This window comes from Periplaneta americana, chromosome 16, assembly GCF_040183065.1.
Source record: "Periplaneta americana isolate PAMFEO1 chromosome 16, P.americana_PAMFEO1_priV1, whole genome shotgun sequence".
NCBI lineage: Eukaryota > Metazoa > Arthropoda > Insecta > Blattodea > Blattidae > Periplaneta > Periplaneta americana.
Window position 1 is genome coordinate 108,866,857 of NC_091132.1, and position 21,251 is coordinate 108,888,107.

Consider the following 21,251-nt stretch of genomic DNA (forward strand, 5'->3'; position numbering starts at 1 on the left):
TAGTGCCATCAGCGAGGGGGCACCTCGGCTTAATGTTCATTTCAAAGTGTGTCATGACGTCACTGTTGTGAGTCAGCGATTTGAAGCGAGTTTCAGTTTTTTTGTCAGAGAAGTTGCCTATTAATCAAGGCGTTCAATCTGAACTTGAGAACGTGTACGGTGTAACTTGAACGTCGTAGCAACAGATGGCGGTCTGTAAGGTCTGTGTGCCACCATAACCTCTTTCGAACTGTGTTTTGCGCGGGCAAGTCGTACGCAGGGTATTTGTTATCATCCGTTGCATACCGCAACATTCCAAAACTAGAATCAAATGCTCCGTGTCCATGTTGACCGTCGAAGTTAATGTCAACAAATACGTAAGTAATCGTCTTAACCCTCTCGCCATATCCCGACAGTAAGAAAAAAACTCACCTCAGAACGAGTTTCCAAACAGTTCACATTCCTGCCATTACCGGCGTTACCGCACGTATCGGTACGTACTTCCAGAGTCCGTGGGTATCCACGGACTCTGCGTACTTCAGAATGAACACCGTACTTGCTAGGCAACTTCTCTCGCATTTAGGTAATACGCCTCTGCGGGAGTGTAGGAAGATTGAATTCTCTAGGCTCACCGGCTAGCCACATGACGACATACAGCGAGCCATGACACACTTTGAACTGAACACGCAGTAGTGAATACTGCGCGGCCATAAATATCGAAAAACTGAAATTGCGATAAAACTAGACGTGATACATAAAAAATGAAATCATTTTCGGACTCAGGGCATCGGTTTCCATACGAATTACCAACTTTCTTTTTTACCGTAGAACAGTTGTTCCCTAGTGTAATTAATTAAATGGCGATCTTATTCGTGTTAATTGTGTAAGCAACTGTGGCTTACAGCTGTTTCGGTATTTCTTCACACCATCCTCAGAGCCTACTAGATCTCGGCGTCATCTCGAACTTCGCTACCTGTTGTGTGGGTGCGTTCCATTGTTGAAAAGTGTTGAAATGTGGTGTCAAATACTGTGTGTGTTCTGAAATTGATCTGTGTGTTGAGAATTTGATCGGGGTGTGTTTTAGTGTGTCTGTATATTTCATATTGTTCTAGTGTGTTGATTTTTTGGGTTGTATGTGTGGGATTTCCATGTCTGTATTTATGTTATTGTATGTATGGTTAGCATTAGTTACGTGTTCGGCATATGTAGATGTATTGTGTCCTCTGGTTATTGCTTTAATGTGTTCTTTGTATCGAGTTTGGAATGATCTGCCTGTCTGTCCAATGTAGAAACTGTCGCAACTATTGCATGTGAGTTTATATACGCTTGTATGGTCGTATTTATTCGTTTCTGTTGTTTGTGTGTTGAGATGTATTTGTAGTGTGTTTTCTGTTCTGTATGCTATGTTGTATTTCTGTTTTCTGAATGAGGATGCGATCTTGTGTGTGTTTTTGTTTTCGTATGTTAGTGTGATGTATTTCTTGTGTTCTTGTGTTTGTGTTGTGTTTTGTGTGTTTTGTGTTTGTTGAGTTTTTGTTTTGTCTTCCTTATGATGTTGTCTATTATGTTTGGATTGTAACCATTTTCTTGTGCTATGTATTTGATTGTGTTCACTTCTTCATTGTAGTGTTGTTGGCTCATGGGTATGTTGAGTAATCTGTGTACCATTGTCCTGAATGCAGCATGTTTGTGTTGTGTGGTGTGGTTAGATGTGTTATGTATGTGTGTGGTGGTGGTGGTGGTGGTTGGTTTTCTGTATATTTTGAAGGTGTGTTTGTTGTCAACTTTTGTTATGGTGATGTCTAGGAAATTTATGGAGTTATTGTTTTAGAGTTCCAGTGTGTATTGGAGTTTTGGTTGTATTTTGTTTATGTATTGGTGTAGTTTGTGTATTTGTCTTTTGTTTCCTTTGTATAGTATGAGTATGTCGTCTACGTATCTGTGCCAGTATATTATGTTGTCTGCATATTTGTTGTGGTCATTTTTGAGTATGTATGTTTGTTCAATGTTGTGTAAAAATATTTCTGCTAGTATGCTAGGTATGGGTGATCCCATTGGCAATCCTTGTGTTTGGGTGTAGTATTTGTTGTTGTGTGTGAAATAGTTTTGCTTTGTTATGATGTCTGTGATTTCGCTGATTTCTTCGATGTATTCTTGTGGTGTGTTGTTGTCTATGAGCATTTGGTTTAGTATCTGTAATGTGTCTTGTATCGGTATGTTAGTGTATAAGTTAGTGATATCGAAAGATGCTAATGTTGCACTGTGTGGAATGTGTTGTTGTTTTGTGTTGTGTAGTGTTTTATTGTTGTCTGTTTTCTGAATTTTATGTTGTTTCTGATGATTTTGTCCATGTTATTGTTTCATAAATCTTGTAGGATAGGTGCTTTATTTCAAAGATCTTAAGCTGAAAGCAGTGGCGCAGTCAGGATTTTAATCTGGGTATGCTAAAATTGGGTGTCGCGCTTTGCAAACACGATAACACGGCTTTTATATTCTTCTATATCATGGATAAACCCAATGAATCGGATCACGGAAGCTGTGATCGAACTGATGCATTTCAATATTCTTCACTGGATTTTCATTATGGTCAGAAATTAAACAATGTACTTTTCAGTAAATTATTTCCAAACTTTAGCCTGTATGTAAAATGCTTTAATCTATGTTGCATTCGTTATCACTAGTTGACGGTTGTACTGTATTGAATAAAAAGTACTTGCTTCTGGTGGGGGCGTTTGCCCCATTAGCCTCCCCTCCCACCAGGGCTGTACTACAGGAACAATGTGATCGGTCTTTGCTTTTACTTACTTTTCAGACTTGAATGTGTGTAGTTCATCTTGGAATGAATCACGACAGTAATAAAAATTTAGGGTATGAGATAAAGTTATCTTCCCATCTAATGAGTGGTCACACCATGCACAAAGTAAGCCAAAGAGGAATAGATAAAGAAGTAACCCATTTCCATTAAGGGCAAGTGTGAACTCTTATCGCTTGTTATTGCATGACCCTCTAGATATCTTTCATCTGCTTATATTGACGTCATTATAATGTTTTCGACTGAAAACGACCGTAAACTGCTTCATCCTTACTTTTATATCTTTGCGATACATTTTCTCTCTTTTGATCCAAATGAAATAAGTAAAAAAAAAAAAGTGTCGCATCGCATACCGGTAATAATTGTACTGTTTACCTGGCCAGGTAGGTTATGACTTACGGATTTATTATCCAGTAGTGTTCTTCAGTCTCCAAAATTTAAATTCACATGACAATGTTGAACACAAAAGACGAACTTAATTAACTTATAGTTAATTAGCGTAAAGTTATTTATTTTTGTAATTATTATTGTTAGCCTCTTGCAAATTAAGAGTCCTAAGAATAACAATTAGTTACTTAACCAGTTACTAAACAAGGTGATGAGGATTGTAAAACTTAAGCTTTAATATTACCCTGATTAACGTTTAGTAAAATCCGCTTGTGACCAGAAACTGTAGAAGTGCATTCTCGTGTTAGACCTTAACAATAAAATTAATCTACGAGTACTGCAAATGTTTTAACTTGTAGCCTATACATTATTTTATCATGAACTAGGCTCCTAGAATCTGTAAGTTATACAGTATTTTATCATTGTTTTTCCTCTCAACCTCACAAAAAAATCCTTTTCCACAACTCTTATTAATATGGAATTAAAAACTTCTGAGGTTGACAACAGAGGAGCAGTTTAGCGCAAGATGCTCTGTTTTTGTATTGTAACATCTACAAATAACAAAATATTTGTCATATCCTTTTTAGACGTTAAAAATAACATCACGGAAGCATGGGGAACGCGATAATTTCACTGAGTTAATAGTGAAAATTGTTGTGGAGCGACATTTCAAATACAAATTCTCCATGAAAATGTACATTCTAGTACCTTTAAGAGGTATGAAGGTATTCTACTCGACATTTATTTATTAAAATGGCCAGTTACAATGAACAAGTGTCATAAACTTTGAAGTAAACCCCGTGCTTACCAAGATCTTGCTGCTTGTGTAGATTTGGTGAGTGCTACAGAAATTCGCATTTGTTTCTTAAAAGTCGCCTTTTAGAGGAAAAATTCGTCCAATATTTTAATTTCACACTAGGCTATCTTCTACCTTAATGAGAGACAAAAATCCTGTTTATTATAATACCTACAACAGATAGGCCTACATTGCGAAGATGTACAGTACATGTAACATCTGTCCATTCGTTATTAATAATTCATGAAAATGCTGCTACTTTCACATCTTATACTCGCTCCTTTAGGATATATATTAGTGGTTATGACAGTTATTATTGCAGTGCACTTTGTTCTGTGAGGTTGGAGATGTACAGTAGCGGCAAAAAAAAAAAAAAAAAAAAAAGGACCGATCCTTGTAGCTGATTTCAGAGCCTTGTTCACTCCAGAGCCACGATAGACTGGTAACTAAGACTTTTGTGGTTCTAATCCTGCCTGGGAAGAAAACTTTTTTTTGTTCCTTATTCAAATTTATTCCCAATACTTTTCGATTGCAGCGATATTTTACTACTTAATTAACTTATTATTCCCAGAACATGAATTTTACCAGCTTATTTTCTAATGGCTTTCGAAATGGGCTACGTCAGCAGTCGAAACTACAACAGTTTCAATAGATTACTCGCTATCTTGTGAATGCGGGCGTCGCATGCGCAGTGGCTCATTTCGGGGATTTTGATTATTCCGTCGTCGGTCCGGTTTTTTTTTTTGCCACTACTGTACATCCTTTGACACGGAAATTAGTCGCTGTTAGAGACAAAGCCCTACACCGGAATAGCTCGGGTATCACCGTGTACGCGTGCGTTTTACATAGGCTAGAGAGATTCGAAGCCCGTTCTTTGGAACGAGAAGAAAGAACTTTCTCGCTAACCCGTAAAGGCTTCGTAGGGAATATGACACACATATACGATGCTGCTACGACTTGACTTCATCCTTGGACCTCAACGCTTAATGGAACAAATCCACGCTATAGGAGAGCGAACATTTTCCGTGTGCACTCCTACACTGGGACAATTTAATGAATAAGTTCGCTTAAATGACCGACAGATTTTATCGCGGTATGACTGGCCACAAAACCGCGGACTGAATTTCAAATTTTGTTAATGACTTAGCAACTGGCAATACATTTTTAAGTTTAGATTGAGAGATGATAGATGCTGAATTTTGTATTTTGATGAATCTGCATGTTGTTTCCAAATCTGAATCTGTTGATTTGAATTTATAAAAGAGTTATATTACCGGTTGTTCTGTATGGTTGTGAAGCTTGGACTCTCACTTTGAGGAAGGAAGAGAGATTAAGGATGTTTGAGAATAAGGTTCTTAGGGAAAATATTTGGGGCTATGAGGAATGAAGTTACAGGAGAATGGAGAAAGTTACACAATGCAGAACTGCACGCATTGTATTCTTCACCTGACATAATTATGAAGATTAATCAGACGTTTGAGATGGGCAGGGCATGTAGCACGTATGGGTGAATCCAAAAATGCATATAGAGTGTTAGTTGGGAGACCGAGACATAGCTGGGAGGTTAATATTAAAATGGATTACAGGGAGGTGGGCTATAATGATAGAGACTGGATTAATCTTGCACAGGATAGGGACCGATGGCGGGCTTATGTGAAGGCGGCAATGAACCTGCGGGTTCCTTAAAAGCCATAAATAAGTGAGTGAGTGAGTAATTATTATTATTATTATTATTATTATTATTATTATTATTATTATTATTATTATTATTAATTTTCTTATTGTAGGTATCTATTACCAATTTTGCTACGTCAATGGGACCTTCAAAATACAACTATGATATATTCCGTTAAAATTTAATTTTTAACACTACGTTAAAATCATTGAGGGGTATTCGTGTAGCCTATATAGTGTTTAAGTATTGATAGTAAAATAAATAATCTTAATTTATCTTGGAGCTCTCATTATGAAGACGTTCTATTGTACGTTAAGGATAGTGATTTGGAATAATTCTGAAATGAACGCGATCGTGCGTAAACTACACTCAGGGACAAAAAAAAAAACCGGACACTTCTATATTTGCTTGTATTTTGTTGCCAATTATTTCAAAATGGAACAAAACCCATTTAAACAAAATAATGTTTCATTTAGCACCTTATACGGCAACATTTGAAAAAAAATCTCTGATGAGAAAATTTACAAAAAATTACAAAGGGCGTATAACTATGGCATCGTTTGGTCTGTTTTTTCATTTTATGGTGCCTTAAACATTAAAAACTCTTTTTAGTAACGGGTATTATACCCTCTGGCTTGAATAATTGCATCCATACGTCTTGGCATGCTCCCAATTTGGTTAGCAATGTCTTCTTGAGGAATAAGTTCCCATTCTTCGCCAAGTGCTCGCCTCAACTCTTGTAACGATTCTGGTCTCGGTCGTCTATTCTTAACACGCCGTCCCAGCATGTCCCACACGTGTTCAATTGGGTTCATGTCTGGACTCCTTGCTGGCCATGGAAGAACATGGATTCCCACTTCTTGGAGATAATCTCCGACCGCATGGGCAATATGCGGCCGTGCATTATCATGCATTAAAACAAAATTATCGCCTACAAATTGGCCAAATGGCACAACATGATCAGCCAAACATTCATTTATATACCTATCAGCTGTTAGTCTTCCATTTTCAACAAAAACCAACTCTGTACGAGCATCCGTACACACTCCTGCCCAAACCATCACTCCACCACCTCCATACGGCACATTTTCGGAAATGCAACACTGTGAAAATCGTTCTCCCCTCCTTCTCCAAACTCTTTCACGTCTATCAGGTGAGCACAGATTGAAACGGGACTCATCGGTGAACAGAACACAGCTCCACTGTCCATTTCTCCAATCCCTGTGATCATTTGCAAAACGCAGTCGTTCAACTCGATGCATCCTGAGAAGTCTGGGACCAGTTGCAGGTCTACTTGATATCAGTCCACTTTCTTTCAACTTCCTTCTAACTGTTTTGGCCTAAATTGGGCGTCCATGCATGTTAACAAATTGCTGGGCTACACTAGTAGCTGGCAGGTTGCGCTCCCTAAGAACTCTCAACACCATGTACCTGTCTTCATTTGGATTTGTAGCTCTTGCACGACTCGAACCTGGTCTTCTGGTATATTCTAGGGTCTCTCTCTATACCGTTTTATGGCATCATGGGTTGTGCTTCTAGCCATATTCATAACATTTGCAATGTAACGTACACTGCGTCCATCATCGTAAAGGGCTATAGCTCGAGCCACATCTTCAGGTCTCATCTTGTTTTAAGACAAATGTTACAACCCCACTTAAACTCAGAAAATGTAAAAATAAAGAAATAACAAATGATGACGATAATGAAGCACAAAATAGTTGAGACAAAATTGTTATAGCTGAGACTCCGAAAGCAAAATTGGAATATTTGGTTGTAATGGCTTGTTTATAAAACAAAAAACAATCAACAATGTATACACGTCTCCATAACAACAGATGGCTACCATAATATTGTATGAGAAGATAATGTTTTGCAAAATACCAGCAAATATTAAAGTGTCCGGTTTTTTTTTTGTCCCTGAGTGTATTATGATGCCATGCCAAGACCAGCAATAACCAGTTCTGATGATGGTCAATAGCAGGCCGAAACATGTTAACAAGGTAATATAAATTATAACACATGAAATACATATAACACGTTTTCCAAAGTGATATAGCGTTAAAAGTTGTGTAATCAAGATGTATAAATTTTCCTATTTCAAGTTCAACGGTACGCACCGGAGAAGAATTAATTTTCCCCGGGGCACGGAGAAATCTTCCCTGATTACCAATTGAATCCATCAGTAATAATTATTGAGGTAGTCATAATATGTGTGTTAGCCAAGTCAACAATAAACGTGGAGATTGTGTTCAATAGCACTTCTCCATTAATTGCTGCTTATAATAAAATTCAATATGCCGACTATGAATTCATTAGAGTCGAAAACTTGTGTGTGAATTTGGACTCACGACGATATAAACAGCAAGAGACAAAGCAAAATAAACACGCTGCAGTACAACGCAACACCTACGGCGAGCACGTGCTCGGAGCGTGCATGTCTGAATAATCAGGAAGACGTTATAGAGGTCGCCTTTCCCCTTCCAGCTGGAGTTGAGTCACGCTACCTCCGCAATACCAAAGCCGATAGATAATTTTAGCTTAGCTGGAGGAATGACTGAAGTGGAAAAAAAAATTTGCTTCCTCATTAGAGAAAGTACTACGCTTTTGCAAAAAATAATTTAGTTTTGACTGGAAATACGGGTTTTCAGGATCCCTAATACCGAAAAAGTGGTTGTGGGCTTCACCGCCTCTCTGTCTGTCTGTCCGGGTACAGCGATTTCTTCTAGCCATTGGATTGATTCTTGTTATCACATTTAGTGTCTACGAGTCAATTTACCTGGGAATTATGGACATGACTTATTACAATTGTAGTATCAATAATAGGTTTAATTCAAAATGGCCAACTCGAAATCTAGACTGCCAAATTTTATTAATAATAATAATAATAATAATAATAATAATAATAATAGACTGCCTCCGTGGTCTGTTGGTCAGCATGCTGGCTTCCAGATCAGGAGGTCCCGGGTTCGATTCCCTGGCTCGGCTCTCGGTGAATTTTTCTTGAAGAAGAGAAATTCCCTGGGTGTCTAGAGTCTGGAAATTTGTATGAATGTGATTGTGAGTGTGCCGGGTTAATATTAATTAACCAATCATCACAAATATAAAAAAAAAACATCAGGACTGTCGCTGGGCAGTAACCTGAACACACACGTTTCAGCGTCACATTGTTGACAAGTAACGCCATCTGTTAGCACAACCATAAAGCATCTATGCATCTAATAGATGCTGTAGAGTTGCCAACAACGAAAAAAATAAAAAAATAAAAAAAAAATAATAATAATAATAATAATAATAATAATAATAATAATAATAATAATAATAATATGGCATAAGAGAAACAGAGAAATGGAATGCGCTACTCAGTATTTCTCCGGATCCCCATGTTTATAAGAAAACATTGTTGTTTTGTCAACTATCGTAAACAAGTTTGAATCTCGTGACACCAATATGGCATCACTCATGAGGTAACTAAGCCAGGTAAGACAGTATCTTTCTCCCTCCACTGCATACGTTGCTGACTAGTAACATATTACACAAATCAGACTTCAGATGTAGGCCTATACAAAAAAATTGTTATTCTTCTTATACATATCGTCAAATGAGATGCACTGCCAGATAATATATGTACACATCAGCCAGAACCTCAATCAGAGGTAAAGAAATTATTAAAACATAATTATATTATTAAAACATAATTATATCTACTTTTCGTTGCGAACTTTGTCAAAGTCCAAACACTCAGGCCAAGTGAGGTAGACACTAACCTTAGTGAAGAGTGCGTTATCGTTAGAATTATTGTAGCTTCTCTTGACACAAAACATTTGTCACTCATTACTGAACGAAAGTAAAATTTAATTAAAAATTTATTTATTTATTTATTTATTTATTTCATCAATCTTTGTTCACGTCATGGCGGATTAGATGTGTTCCAGTTCTTAATCCGCCATCACTCTCTGTACAAACATTACAAGACTAATACATATTGAACCTATAAGTATCCTGTGTACACAATAATAATAATAATAATAATAATAATAATAATAATAATAATAATAATAATAAAGTATAGCTCTTGTATCTATATTTATATTGTAGCCTATATGTATGCATATTGAACCTATAAGTATCCTGTGTGTACAATAATAATAATAATAATAATAATAATAATAATAATAATAATAATAATAATAAGCACAGCTCTTGTATTTAAAACTCTTACTTTAGGTTTTTCACTTCTATACTCAATCTCTTACAAATTATTCTGTTAACTTCAATTATATATATATATATATATATATATATATATAACAGCGATTATCCGAATACCGATCAACCGAAACATCAGTTAACCGAAAGCGTTCAAGTCGCAAATTTGAATTTATGCGCTCCTTGTAGAAGTTTAACTAGCGCTGTTTGCGAGATTTAGCGGCGAAAAACGAGTCTCAGCTCTGAAGCAAAAAAATAAAAAAAAAAATGGACTTCTTTTCCTAAACTATAAGCCTACTTTAATGGCGTTCTGAACTTGTCAAACTAGGCTAGTCAGTTCTTGTGTTATTTGTAAGACGTGTGATACAAAATTATATACTGTACTGTATGTACAGTTTTGTGTTTAATATCAGTGTTTCTTTGTTTCAATACTACTACTATGACCCCGGTACAATTTGTTTTCGTAAATGATCGGTTAACTGAAAAATCAGTTATCCGAACACTCCCTGTCCCCAATTGTGTCGGATAATCGATTATCTACTGTATATATACAGGGTGTTTAAAAAATACGGGGCATAATTTCAGGTATGTATTTCCCACATGTAGACAATCAAAATAGTTCATTACAACATGTGTCCGGAAATGCTTCATTTCCGAGTTATGGCCTCCACAACATTGAAATTCACCGGAACATTTTTCTTTCCGCAGGTCGTTGTCATTACAGAAGATGTTCAAAATGTCCACCTCCTGCTTGAATACAGACCTCACATCGATGTCTCATTGACCTGCGAACACGATCCCAAACTCCAGGAGTATTGCGTATGTCCTCAGAACATGCCACAATTCGATTCCGAAGGGATTCCAAATCAGGCACCGGAGACGAATAAACCAATGATTTTAAATGGCCCCACAAGTAGAAATCGAGAGGGTTCAGATCAGGTGAGCGTGGAGGCCAAGCAATTGGGCCACCTCTACCTATCCATCGATCAGGAAACCTTCGATCCAAGTACCGGCGAGCCATACGACTGAAGTGTGCAGGAGCGCCATCATGCAAGAAGTGAATGTGTTGACGATTGATCAGTGGAGTGTCTTCTAAAACATGAGGTATGGTGTTTTCCAGGAAGTTTGTGTACGCCTGCCCCGTAAGTCTGTTTACAAGTCCAACTAATCGATCACCAATGATACCGGCCCACATGTTGAGGGAGAACCGCACCTGGTGATGAGATGGAACAGTTGCACGTGGGTTTTCATACGCCCATACATGCTGATTGTGGAAATTTGTTATGCCATCTCGTGTGAACTGTGCTTCATCTGTAAATAATACTAAGGCAGGAAAACTCGGATTTACACCACACTGCTGCAAGAACCACTGACAGAACCTAACTCGTGCAGGGTAATCTGCTGGTGACAGGGCCTGTACACGTTGCAAATGATAAGGATACAATTGATACTCTTTCAACAGTCTCCAGACAGTCGTATGAGGAACATTGACTTGCAACGCTACCCTTCGTGTGCTGATAGAAGGAGTCATGTTCACAGCCTCCAGAATCTCCTCCTGTACTTCTGGAGTTGTAGATCTTGGTCGTCCCCTTTCCAAACCAGGAGAGTTAAATGTTCCATACTCGCACAGACGGTAATGGAGACGTACAAATGTCTTCCGATCTGGACATTGTCGCTGTGGGTACCTCTCCTGGTACAAACGACGAGCCAGCGCAGCATTGCCGTCCGCCTTACCGTACATGAAGTGTATCTCTGCCAGCTCTTGATTTGAATACATGTCGCACAGTCTAACGCCTACACAACACTGAATGTAACCTTTGCCTCGGAATGAACTGTCAGAGTGCCCTCTTAATGTCTCCTTTGATGGCAACGACCTGCGGAAAGAAAAACGTTCCGGTGAATTTCAATGTTGTGAAGGCCATAACTCGGAAATAAAGCATTTCCGGACACATGTTGTAATGAACTATTTTGATTGTCTACATGTGGGAAATACATACCTGAAATTATGTCCCGTATTTTTTAAACACTATATATATATATATATATATATATATATATATATATAGTATGCGCCAAAACAAACAGTACTGAAAATGTTTATTAAACTGAAAATTTATACAATTTATATATATATATATATACATACATACATACGCATCGGTGATGTAAGATCAGGTGAATGCGACTGATACGGAAAATCTGTTCCATGGGAAATTATGCGTTCACCAAAATGTTCCCGGAGAAAATTCAGAGTTTCTGGCAGTGTGGCAGGTGACTCCATCTTGCTGGAACCAATGAGTATGATGTGCGATGTTTCATGCACGACAAAGTCTTCGCAGATCTCTCAGAAATGGTGTGATAATGAGTTCGTATACCGAACCTGGTTAACAGTCATAGGATGTCCACCATCGTCTTCCATAAAATACGGGCCAAGTACCGTATACACATTTTGCAGATATGGCACACTATATTGTTGCACGTTCAGAATGAAGGGGTGTCTGAACAATAACATCTGGCCGTTCAAAACCAAGGAAGCGAGTTGTCTGTTTATGTATCCATCGAGATGAACGTGACGTTCGTCACTAAACCATATGTTAGACAAGAATGTGAGATTCTTTTTATCACAGCTAACACTGAACTGCAGTAGGCCTACACAATTCTGGCACGAAGATCAGTATCACTCAAACGCTGTCCAGTCTGGATTCGATATGCATATCCACAAGTCCCTTGAACATTCGACGTATGGACGTTGTACTGTAGGCCTACCAGTTTTCAAAGCTGTTTGCGGAAGACTTCTTTTCGTAGCCTGTAACACCTGGATAGGAGCCGCCCATGATTATCATTATTTATCACAACAACAGGCCGATCTGTGCAGCCTTTTCTTTGGACGCTTCCTATACGGCGAAACTTATCAACAGCTTGTAACAAAATCACATTACTCGGCGGAGCTTTGTGAAAGTTATCATTTCAAACTTGAGCCATTTGCGCGTCCTACCCCGTATACATGGAAATAATATTCTACAATAAACACTTTTTCCTCAGTTGTGTGAGAATCATTTCAGCAAATCTTCACTTATTATCTATCAAAAATACAGCAAAGAGTTCAGATAAACAAACTTCACCATGGATGCGATACGTACATGACCACTATCAGTGCGAGAATTATTTCAGTGCTGTTTGTTTTGATGTAATATAAATCTTCTTCTTATGATTTACTCGAGCTTCAGTCTCCAAAATCATATGAAACAAATCACTTGATTCAATATTTCTTTTGCAGCAATCACTTGGCGAGGCAAGCTCCTTGGGCGTCCCAAAGTGAAGTGGTCCCTGCTGTCGACAAGACGCAGCTTCTTGAATTCAATCAAGTGTTCCCCGACATCGTCAAAGATCTTACAGAGACAGGGAGACATCTTGATGTACCCAGAGCCACGAAATGGCTCGCCAAGGTATGCTATTTCCAAACAAAATTCAGATAAAATATTTGCTTAGTTTTTATTCAGCTGACAACACGGGATTATTCGAAACTCATACACAGTACAAGAACAGCACGACACAAGTCCTACATGAACTAGTATACAGTGGCGCATCTAAGGTTTAAATACTGATTAGGCTGAAAAAATCTGCTTACCGTATATATTTTTATACATAAGATGTTTCTCGGTTTTTCTATCAACATTTTTTGTGACACAGACCCCACAAGAAGATGATGACTACTAATTTTGTTTCAATCTCCTATCACAAAATTAATATGTAAGACACATGCATGCCCTTTTGATTAAACTAACACTCAACAATCGAATCGATAACCTCTCCCCGGTTCCACCTCAAGGTCGTAGCCATCATAGCCGTCGTAACCGTGCCTTTATCTACACAAGCCTCGCGCACTGAACTCTCCATACTGGAATGACTACCCACAGTGAACTTAAATATGCAAGGATCGGAGTGAAACCAAGTGTTACGATACATCGTTATAGGGCCTACTGTTACTAGGAATTGAACGTCACAAGTGACACCAACAAGGCACCACTTGTGGGGCAACTAGGGCAGGAGATAATGGGGTAGGATGGCCAGTTTATTTCCCCCTCCATTGCATACATCACCGATTACCTATATATTACATTAATCAGACTTCAGGTACTAGGTTTAATACCTCAAATTTTCTGGGTAGGCTAAGTCTCCACTGCTGGTATAGATTGATCGAATAGTCATACCTTTTATATATATATATATATATATATATATATATATATATATATATACACTATCAAAACATCAGTTACAGTTTATGCTATACTATGTAGTTCAATAAACAGCACAGTTTTACTTTTAAATGTCGGAAACGTAATCGAATGCCATTTTGTTTCAACTTCTTTAACTTCGTCAAATTAAGACTGCCGTTATTTGAATTTGAATTTTTTAGAAACAAGAAATATGAATCATGTAGCCCATTAGACAGGGGAAAAACAATGAAAATGAATTAATTAAAGAAAGAAAACCTAAAATATAAACCCAATTTAAGGAAAGGTTGCTTATTATCCAGGCATAAACTAATTCATCATTCTGTGTTCGATGGTTATTTCCATACGTTCACAGTTTTGAAGGTGTGGTCCTTTGCTTTCTCTTTGTACGAAACAAAAATAAAATAAAGGGATCACACTAGTTTCAGCAACTGATATAGTGATATGTATAGTATTAATGAACTAGATAACAAATGCAATTCAGTTTCCAAGACAACTATTGTTTACAAATTCAAAAAAAATATTCTCTACGTTATGGATTTATTCGTAAGTCGACAAGACTTTCGGACTATGATTTTTATGAGTAGTAGTACGGTATGTCTGGCTCAGCTGTTTGGAATGACGCCAACAGAATAGGCAACCCTTGTAGTCATACCTATCTGCCCTGACTGTCTGTACACGAAACGCTATAGAAATGTCAAGTTCCAGGAGTTGGTGAAATAAGAAAGTCTATTTCTGATCACTAGTGATGAGAAATACTCTATGCAATGCATATTTTTTTTATCGAAGCTGCATATTTAATGGAAATTAATAATTACATGTTTCATGTTTAATTAAGATCACTGACGCATGGATGTTCGTGCATATATGTGCATATTTTGGACGTTTGTGGATATTTCGACATTAAGAGTACAACTTATTTCCTTCACATTTTTATTTATTTCTTTTTGGTAGTGAAAACTATTTTCTGCTTTTGTGACCTTTAGTAAAACATGACGGCGCTTTTCTGAATACAATTTATTCAGAACTTCTTGGAGAATATTAAAATTGATCGGTTCTAGATCTAGTTAGTACTTACAACTTTAAGGTACCGGTACTATGTGTTTTAAGAAGAATTCAGTGTACCGGTACTATATGTTTTGGGTAGAAATTAGTGTACCGGTACTATGTATTTTGGGTACAATTCGGTGTACCGGTACTATATGTTTTGGGTAGAAATTAGTGTACCGATACTATGTACTTTGGGTAGAATTCGGTATACCGGTGCTATATGTTTTGGGTAGAAATCAGTGTACCGGTACTATGTATTTTGGGTAGAATTCAGTGTGCCGGTACTATGTATTTTGGGTAGAATTCGGTGTACCGGTACTATATGTTTTGGGTAGAAATCAGTGTACCGGTACTATGTATTTTGGGTGGAATTCAGTGTACCGGTACTGTGTGTTTTGGATAGAAATCAGTGTACCGGTACTATGTATTTTGGGTAGAATTCAGTGTACCGGTACTGTGTGTTTTGGGTAGAAATCAGTGTACCGGTACTATGTATTTTGGGTAGAATTCGGTGTACCGGTATTATATATTTTGGGTAGAATTCAATGTACCGGTACTATGTGTTTTGGGTAGAAATCTGTACCGGTACTATGTATTTTGGGTAGAATTCAGTGTACCGGTACTATGTATTTAGGGTAAAATTCAGTGTACCGGTACTTGTATTTTGGGTAGAAATCAGTGTACCGGTACTATGTATTTTGGGCAGAATTCAGTGTACCGGTACTATGTATTTTGGGTAGAATTCAGTGTACCGGTACTATATGTTTTTGGGTAGAAATCAGTGTACCGGTACTATGTTTTTGGATAGAATTCAGTGTGCGGTACTATGTATTTTGGGTAGAATTCAGTGTACCGGTACTATGTATTTTGGGTAGAATTCAGTGTACCGGTACTATGTATTTTGGGTAGAATTCAGTGTACCGTTACGATGTGTTTTGGGTAGAAATCAGTGTACCGGTACTATATATTTTGGGTAGAATTCAGTGTACTGGTACTATGTGTTTTGGATAGAAATCAGTGTACCGGTACTATGTATTTTAGGTAGAATTCGGTGTACCGGTACTATGTGTTTTGGGTAGAAATCAGTGTACCGGTACTATGTATTTTGGGTAGAATTCGGTGTATCAGTACTATATGTTTTTGGTAAAATTCAGTGTACCGGTACTATGTATTTTGGGTAGAATTCAGCGTACCGGTACTATGTGTTTTGGGCAGAAATCAGTGTACCGATACTATGTATTTTGAGTAGAATTCAGTGTATCGGTACTATGTGTTTTGGGTAGAAATCAGTGTACCGGTACTATATATTTTGGGTAGAAATCAGTGTACCGGTACTATGTATTTTGAGTAGAATTCAGTGTACCGGTACTATGTATTTTGGGTAAAATTCAGTGTACCGGTACTATGTATTTTGGGTAGAAATCAGTGTACCGGTACTATGTGTTTTGGGCAGAATTCAGTGTACCGGTACTATGTATTTTGGGTAGAATTCAGTGTACCGGTACTATGTGTTTTGGATAGAAATCAGTGTACCGGTACTATGTTTTTTGGATAGAATTCAGTGTGCCGGTACTATGTATTTTGGGTAGAATTCAGTGTACCGGTACTATGTATTTTGGGTAGAATTCAGTGTACCGGTACTATGTATTTTGGATAGAATTCAGTGTACCGGTACGATGTGTATGTTTTAATGTTCCATGCATAGAGGGCGTTGTGTCATTTTACCTCGTGCTGTCATGGAGGCAGGTATATCCTAATCATTTAAATTAGCAATCTATACTAATAATAAATCTGTAGCCGAAATTTTTCTGGTAATTTTCGATTTTCCAAAAATAATTGGTCCTAACATATATAATTAATCACCCTGAAACCGAAAATCGCTTTTTTGAAATTTTTGTTTGTATGTCTGTCTGTATGTTTGTTACCTTTTCACGCCATAGTGGCTGAACGGATTTCGATGAAAATTGGAATATAAATTAAGTTCTTTGTAACTTAGATTTTAGGCTATATGGCATTCAAAATACATTATTTAAAAGGGGGGTTATAAGGGGGCCTGAATTAAATAAATCGAAATATCTCGCTTATTATTGATTTTTGTGAAAAATGTTACATAACAAAAGTTTCTTTAAAAATAATTTCCGATAAGGTTTATTCTTTGAAAAATTTTGATAGGACTGATATTTAATGAGATAAATGAGTTTTAAAATTAAAATAACTGCCATCTAAGGCCGTGTAATGAATTAAAAAACAAATGACTTCGTCTATAAGGGGCCTTGGACAGCAACAATCGAAAGCTATGAAAGATAGCCTACAGATAATGTTTCTATATTTGTATGAAGTAATATCGGAAGCTAAATTAACCTATTTGTATAATTAATTATTAATTCACCATTGGAAAGTGTAGTTTCTCTAGATGGACATAATGCTATAATGTTATTACAGTAACTTCTGAGTGAATCGAGGACAGGTAAGATTAAAACAGCTTCTTATGCACAGAAAACTTGATAGGCTATTCTGTACATTCGTTTCCTGTATTTCCTAAAATAATTTTTGTGACCAAATGAGTGGTCTCTGGATCAAAATGATCGCATTTTAATTATGCAAATACAATTTAAATTAAGTAACATAATAAAGGATTTATCCTTCTATCAAACACGAATGTTCCCTGGATCAAATGTCCTATTTTAATTATGTAATTACTTTATATTTATTTCTAACGGGTGCAGCGGAGCGCACTGGTACGACTAGTAGCCAATAAAGCAGTAACTAAGAAATTAAAGTGACTGTCTTTTTCGTTATTGCCAATAATTCTAATATTTCCCATTGTAAATATGGTCAGTGTTTTGTTTTTGTGGGATCCTATACTATGATAACTTTGCCAGCTCTTCAGAAATAGTGCATATATAAGTGCATATTTCGGCATTTTAAGTGCATATTTAAGGGTTTTTAGTGCATATAATTCTCAACTCATTCGCCGTGAAAGCCTAAAAACGCTTATAACAATACGTATTAGTCATTTCAAAAGTAAATGAGAATGTAATATTAATTACCGCGGCATTGGTTGTTTATCTGTATGCCTACAAATAAAGGCACTGGCTTAACAAGGCGTTAGCGCGCTCAATTTTTGCGAGTTGTTGTCCCGCCTCGACTGATTACCTGGTTGATTTTTTCAGAACATTAAATAATTCCCGAACTCATCTGACCAAATACCCTCTCGTTAATACAGATTCTAAATAACAGGGCAGTTTTATTGATATGACGTCGTAAAATTACTGAATGAAAAGAGATTAGCGGGTGTACCTAGATTTGGTGCAAGAATAAAATAAACATCCAAAGAAATTTGTGAACATTTGTAACACGTAAGTCGCTATATCAAGCGTATAAAGATACAGTATCAAGAGACTGCCAGTAGGAGTTGTACCAGACAAGTATTGACACATCACATATTATGTGAGTGCGTACGTGTGGACGAACACAAATTCTTGTACGTAAAACTGAGGTTTTGCGTTGTAAGTCACAGAGTCTTATTTATGAAACGGAGAGTTTTGTGTCACTTTTCCTACGAGGAAATGTGAGCAGCGTACGTGACGCGAAGCAGGTAATCGGTAGGCCTAATCCTAATCTCTGTCTATGGTTCAAATGGTAACCGAATCCAGTGGACCCGCGTTCACTTCCGGGCAGTTGTAAGAACACATAGACAGCATGGTACAAAGCGAATGGAACGAATACAAATATTACGATTTAATTAGAACTGTCGATCGACTAAAAATTTTGATCGGTTAACCGGATGCCTTTAATCGATTAATCGACCGGTTAATGGAATTCTGATCGCTTTTAATGTGTTTGTAAGTTTGAATACTGTACTCCAACCACGAGAAAATCTCAGGGGAATGAGACATAGCGGGGTAATGCTATGAATGAATGTTGATGTCATAAGATGTCATAAGGTCACACACGTGGGTACACGCATATCCATTGGCTAACTGTCAAAGCAAAAACGATAACACTGATACACACATATTTATACTACCCTACTTACACAATTAGATCACGGTTAATCTCCTGGTCTTTTAATCTCTCCATACAGGAAATGACATATGCAGGAAAGCGCATGTTTTTTAAACTGACGTTATAATAAAAATGTTTTACAAGAAGTTTGTTTACAGTAAATAATGTTTAACAATAATGAAAATTTGCAGTAAAATAAAAAACAGATAAAAAATAAAATACTGTAGAATGAGAAAATTCAACAATAATTTGAATTGAAATACAAGTGTCGCCGTAAAATCTGCAGAGAACCCTTCAAAGCTATCATATAAATTTCCTTAATTGTTGTTGTTGGGACTCCAAATTTATGATAGAATGAGACGAATTGTTTTGTTATGGCTAATCCGAAATTTGATCCGGACAAATGTAACGTTGTAAAATTTCTTTGCAGAACAAAAAGTTACATTTGTTCGGGTCAAATTTCTGCACATTTAAAGAACAAGACTAAAATTATTTAAATCATTTATTATCATTAAAGATGGTACTTCACCCACAGAGACTACATGATTAGGTATGCAGGTGCATGTTAGGGAACTCTGACGTAGTATAAGCAGGGTGGGATTGTAGCTTTATGTGCTTAACCAATCAACGAATCGCAGTGCAATGTAAACAAACCAACTGCCGGAGCACAACGCTGAACCCTACACACGAAAAACGATACACAACACATTTCAGTTGTAACCTGGCCATACCTCAGGCTTCACGTAACGATAGTCTTAAGTACAATAACCTAATATGCTCATGTTGTGGTATAAATTCCTACCTTTAAATATTATCATAATACTCTGTTCTCTTAAATTGATTGAGCATATTGGGAATTAAAACATTGGCTTTCCCAAAACACGGCATGAAATGAAGACGTTGGGGGTAAATAATGATAACCCTCAAAATTGAAATTGACAGTTTTCTGGTTATTAACAGCCTACAAGTCATATTATGTTTGATTTGGTTAAATAATTATGTAAATATGTTAACAAATGATTGGATTATGCTGCTTGAAAAATATTGCACTCGTCTTGTATTTGCAGTAAAAATTAAAATATATGCAATTTGTATGTGTGACTTATGATTATTTACTCCCGAAGTCTTCAGATGTTTCATATATAGGAATTTTTATCTCCAAAAGAAAGCAAAAACGAGCAGAATTGTGTTAAATATTTTGTTTGAAATACCTCAAAGAATAACCCCCTGAAATTAATGGCATTACTTACAGTTCACTTTGTATAAGGTAAGCGCGTGGATTAGGGTGAAGTAAGGAAATTTGGTGTTGGTTTGTATTTCGGCGTATATATCCGGAGCCAATATTAAATGTATTCTTGCACGAAGTCCCATCGCAATCTTACGTCACTCGTGTTTGTCAGATGTAGTACAAGGCCGCTTACGAAATGCGAAGTGAAGAATGATATATTTATTTATAAACCATAAATATAGTTTTAAGAGACACAAATGAATAGAATAAGCTCACTATTTTGTCTGCCAATGTTCATGTTTAGAAAGGCCATCGATGTTGACTGAATACCTCTCAAATCTGCTTTTTGTGTACATTACGAAGTTCATCGCCTCGTCACTATCTCACCTGACAACAAGGCGATGTGCTAGAATGTGAGTACAGAGTCCACGTAAACAAGACACAGTTGGTTCCGATAGGCCTACTATATGCTGAAAAGAAAGAACGAGTCTTATATAACGGCATTATTTTCACTAACATGGTATTTTTATTTATCATCGTCATCATCATCATCATCATCGTTTCTTTTTATCGGATTTTAACGACAGTGTATCAACTACGAAATTCTTTAGCATTGATGGAATTGGAGGATTTTCCGTAGAATTGGGATGGAATTTCGAGAGGGAGTACTCAGTACTGCGACTGGCACTGCGACCTTTCAAGACCTATTGTGCTAACCCTCAAGCTAGACGCATTCCCAAACCCACACTGGCTGACTACACCAAGGTTCGCTAAGTACCCAGGTTTCGAGCAGGAAGCTAGGTAGTTTCAAACATGTAGGCAGACCACACAGAGAGAAAAACAGACAGATGGACAAAGTAGCACTAAGAAGC

At 37.1% G+C, this 21,251-nt stretch overlaps 1 protein-coding gene across 1 annotated transcript in view; it reads left to right on the forward strand.

Moving 5' to 3' along the window:
• The window catches only part of LOC138691041 (farnesyl pyrophosphate synthase-like), a 134,227-nt gene that overhangs the window by 31,124 nt on the left and 81,852 nt on the right, over positions 1–21,251 (forward strand). The window contains exon 2 of the mRNA XM_069812690.1: positions 13,133–13,301. Within this exon, the coding sequence (XP_069668791.1) occupies positions 13,133–13,301 (169 nt within the window). The remainder of the gene's footprint in view (positions 1–13,132; positions 13,302–21,251) is intronic.